This window comes from Octopus bimaculoides, chromosome 3 (assembly GCF_001194135.2).
Source record: "Octopus bimaculoides isolate UCB-OBI-ISO-001 chromosome 3, ASM119413v2, whole genome shotgun sequence".
Lineage (NCBI taxonomy): Eukaryota > Metazoa > Mollusca > Cephalopoda > Octopoda > Octopodidae > Octopus > Octopus bimaculoides.
Genome location: NC_068983.1, coordinates 16,983,748 through 16,988,426, shown reverse-complemented (window position 1 = coordinate 16,988,426; position 4,679 = coordinate 16,983,748). Strand labels below are relative to the sequence as shown.

Here is a 4,679-nt window from a genome sequence, read left to right as displayed (position 1 = left end):
TAATATACCAATCAACTGATGAAAATATATATTTTAGTGAAGATATATACCTAACTTTAAATGCTCAATTATTTTCAAAATTAAATATGACACATAGGTAGTTTTGTATTTTAAAATATTGTTATGAAAGTTTAAAAATGGAATGTTCTTCAAAATCAACAGTTCTCTGACAATGAGTCATGAATTTAACTAAAACTATGTCAAGTCACAATTAGAAAATTAAAAATTTCTATGTTTTGATTTAAAAAATTTTTTTTAATTCAAAAGACCAGAAGTCTTACCTTATCCACACCAGCACTAAGAATATAATTTCCTCGTTTATTCCATTTCAGAGCAAATATGGGTCCTTTATGTTGACCAAGTGTATTTACCAGTTGGCCTGCAATAATTAAATAAAAATACAAGATAAAAGTGATGGGAAAAAAAAAGTAGATAGTTGGCCTATCTAGCACATTTTTTACTTTAAGATTACATCATTAGCATTAAAAAATAATATGAAAATAAAGAAAAAACAGTAAAAAGCCTTTCCAAAATCAGCTTCCTTACCATCAGTACTCCATATTCTAGCAAAGCCATCATAGGATCCTGTCGCTAAGAGCGTACCATCACACTGCAATAAATACAATGACATTTAATCTACCTTTTTAAAAACTCCTCATACCAACTAACTTGTTAGTAATAATTATAAGAATCATAAATTAAACCAAAAACATTTTTTTATGATAATTATGGTTATGAAAAATTATTAAAAAAATAGTCTCAACTAGCTAACTGTATTTTTGAAAAGCTTCTTTATATTTTCTTATATTAATTGAACATTACAAAATTACAAATTCTTCTAAATATGAAATTAAAATTGCCAAAGAAACCTTTTTTTCTTTTCTTTTCTTTTTTTTTTTTTTTTTTTTTTTTTTTTTTTTTTTTTGTTGCTAAGAGCAACCAAAGTCATTTATAAGAAGTTTATAGATAATGGTTTCTCAAGAAGCAGTGTTAGAAAAAAGAGATCTTATACATAATGGAACAGTCGTTGGAAATAGAATTCAAAAGACTGTTTACATCTAATTCTTTCTAATTTCAGCACAAGGCCAACAACTTTGAAGGGAAGGGACGAGTCAATAATGTCAACCCAGTATTTGACTGTTACCTTAATTTATCAACCCTGAAAAGATGAAAGGCAAAACTGACCTCAGCAGGATTTGAACTCAGAACATAAGGAGCTGGAAGAAATGCTGCTAAGAATTTTGACTGATGTGCTAATGAATCTGCTACCTCACCACCTTAAATATTTATATATAAAAGCAGGCATGGCTGTGTGTTAAGAAGCTTGCTTCTCAATCATATGGTCTTAGGTTCAGTTCCACTGCATGGCATCTTGGACACGTGTCTACTATAACCTTGTGCCAACCAAAGCCTTGTGAATGGACTTGGTAGATGGAGACTGAAAGAAGCCTATCATGTGTGTGTGTGTCTGTGTCCCACTGCCACTGCTTGACAACTGGTACTGGTCTGTTTACATCCCCATAACTTAGCAGTTCAACAAAGAGACAATAGAATAAGTACCAAGCTTTAAAAAGAAAATAAGTTCTGGGGTCAATGCGTTTGACTAAAAATTCTTCCAGGCGGTGCCCCAGCATGGCCGCAGTCTAATGACTGAAACAAGTAAAAGATAAAAGATATAATGATGTTGATCAACAACTGTTGTTGTCATGTTGGCAACTTATTGAACACAAAGGTGCATCACTATGTGCATGTATCTGGTTCAGTAAGTATGTGACAAAATATACAGATGCTGTTCCAGAAGAACCATCAAGCTCATTTTTTCCCTCTATACATTATTCTGAGATGATTTTGAATTTGCACCTCAATTTTGATCAAGTTGCAGCAAAAAATTTGAGGAGTCATTTCAGAACAAATCTACTAACATTAATTAAAGAAAGAATTTATTTTCATCATCATTTAACATCCATTTTCCATATCAGTATAAGTAGCATAGTTTATCAAGGAACCAGTGAGTTGCAGAGTTGTGTTGAGTTCCAATGTCCTCTTTGGCATGGTTTCTATGGCTGGATGCCCTTCCTAATCCCGACCACTTTACAGAGTGTACTGATTCCCTTTTTTCATGCCACCAGAAAAGAACAGAGAAAAGGGAAATGAAAAAGCTCCCACTACCAAGAGGAACTATTTGAAAAGGGAAGGTGGAGGTGGGTGGCTGTATGTCAGTTGTTAGAAGGTTAAAAGTATGATGATAGAAGGACAATCACAGGTGTCTTGCTGTAGAGGAGATAACATGGCTGAAGGAGATAACAGGATGGTAGTGATGGGATGCTAGAGCAAACTCTAAAGGAGCAAGAAGGTGAGCATAAGAGAGGACATGGACAGTGGGTCATGGGAAAGGATGAGAAAGCATGTGGATACTTTCATAAGAGTGTGAGGAAGGGGAAGAAACAGGTGGAGATAGAGGGTTAATGTAGTGAGTGATGAACAAGGGTGGGAGTGCAGTTTTATACTTAGAATTAGACACAGAAAGTTTTAAAGAAGGAAAAAAAAAAAAACTTACATTCCAGTCAAGAGAAGTAACATCTTTATTACTAGGAACTTCTGTTCCCCCTTTCTGTATACAATGACGAAGAACCAACTGGTTAGCATTATTGCTGTTATCATTCATATTCCATATCCGAGCAGTTGAATCTCCTGAACTGTGAACAGAAATTTTGTATTTTAAAGAAACACAACACATCAGAATTACTAAGGCAAAAATGTTTTGTTTTAGTCTTATAAATGTTTACTAAATTCTACTTCCTAAATTAATGACCAACTCTGGTTGAATTAAAGGAAAATAAGATAACTAATTTTTAGGTCAAACACTCACAAGATTAAATTCTACTTTCATAAAAATGAACAAGTATTTGTTAAATAATATTGCTTCTGACATATGCATTAAACAAATATAGTTTTGAGGTAAGGATGCTTCCATATTGGTAACAGCAAAGTTGTTTAATAAGAAACACAAATATTCTAGTTTTTCACTTTAAAAAGCAACATCTTATATTTTTTTTTAATTAGAAATACACACAAGCACAAACACACACACACACACACACACATATATAATGGGCTTCTTTCAGTTTCAAATCCACTCACAAGGCTTCGGTCAACCTGAGGCTATAGAAGACATTGCCCAAGGTGCCATGCAGTGGGACTAAGCAAGCTATTTACCACACAGCCATGCTACACCTACTTACCACATACCCACTCCTATATTTCTAAGTTGAAAAATTATTGCTTCACATCACTAACATTGTGCTACATCAGAATGATGCGTGTATGTGCATGCACATGCATGCACCTTTAGCAGAAACTGCTTTGTAGCAAGCATTCAGGCTAGGCCACCAGTTTGAAGATATATCCTTCCTGTCCTCCCACCAGACTTAGAGGCTCATAAAAAGGTTATGGGAATTGCCTTCCCTCGTAACTAGGAGGGAAAAAAAATATTCATTGTGATCTACTTTGCTTAGTTCAACACCACTACTACCTGACACCTTCGAAGCCCTAAGCAGAGTTTACCCTGTTCCAAACATCTGGGCCAGGTCTCCAGGTTAAGGATACCTCATTCCTCTCACCCTCCTTCCAATCTCAGAGGCCCTGAAAAGGGCATGGCCACTGCTCTCCCTCCAGCCTCAGCAATAAATAAAATGTTAACTGAACCACTATGCAGTCATTTGAACAGATAGAAACAACAGCCAAATTCCTTTGTTATCAGGATACAGAAACAGGGGAAAGAGGGAACTTACCCACTTCTTAATCTAAACATTTTATTAAGTAAATTAAAAAGTAAAACAAATTACATTTAACTTATATATGATTGCACTAAGTGGTGTATTTTTCTTCTTTATTTCTCATAACTATCAATTATCTGTAAATTCAGTTCTATTTGGCATACAGAAATTATTCAAAGCAAATCATTGAATTACTACTTCTCTGCATCGAGAGGTGACAACTATAGTACTGCAGACATGTGTTTAGAATGTTTGAGAAAAAATTGCAGGACAGATTTTACTGGTAAGACCAACCTGCAGGAGACTTAAAAGTTGACTTATAGTGAAATGGTTGAATAATATCCATAGCCTCAATAGGTCTTGCTTAATATCCAGCTGGAATATTACTGGTGGTTGCTTCTGAGAAGGTCTCCAAAGAGCATGTCTAAGAATGTTGCACTCTCTCTCTCTCACACACACACACGTACACACACACACAATATAATGTTTTAATAGTGGCACTGAAAGCCACTATTATTTTTGGAGTCTCACAGTAACTTCCAGGGCTATATGCAGTTTTAGCCACTTTTGCCCTGTGTTCATCTCATCGGATAGAAATAGCAATAAATCTCATCTTTAAAAACGGCAAAAAAAGGGAAAAGGATACAATGAAAATATAATCCTAGATGCAGTGTGTCCCAAAAACAGACAGGATTATATCACAACTGAAACGTTTTTAATTATGGAACTACTGGTGGAAGCTTCTAAGCTTCTAGCAGTTACAAATTAATGACATTTCATTATCATTGCCTCGCTTCTCCTGCGACATTCATAACATTAATGGCCCTATTGCAATACTGAAGTGAAATATATATATATATAAATATATATATATATATATATATATATATATATATATATATA

The 4,679-nt window shown here is 34.3% G+C and overlaps 1 protein-coding gene across 4 annotated transcripts in view; it reads right to left on the bottom strand.

Annotated features, from left to right (window-relative positions):
* The window catches only part of LOC106873508 (F-box-like/WD repeat-containing protein TBL1X), an 80,647-nt gene that overhangs the window by 10,340 nt on the left and 65,628 nt on the right, over positions 1-4,679 (bottom strand). For all 4 annotated transcript variants that reach the window (XM_052966069.1, XM_052966067.1, XM_052966070.1 and 1 more), the window contains exons 7-9: positions 2,558-2,696; positions 547-610; positions 282-379 (exon numbers count right to left, since the gene is read on the bottom strand). In XM_052966069.1, coding sequence (XP_052822029.1) covers positions 282-379; positions 547-610; positions 2,558-2,696 — 301 coding nt within the window. The remainder of the gene's footprint in view (positions 1-281; positions 380-546; positions 611-2,557; positions 2,697-4,679) is intronic.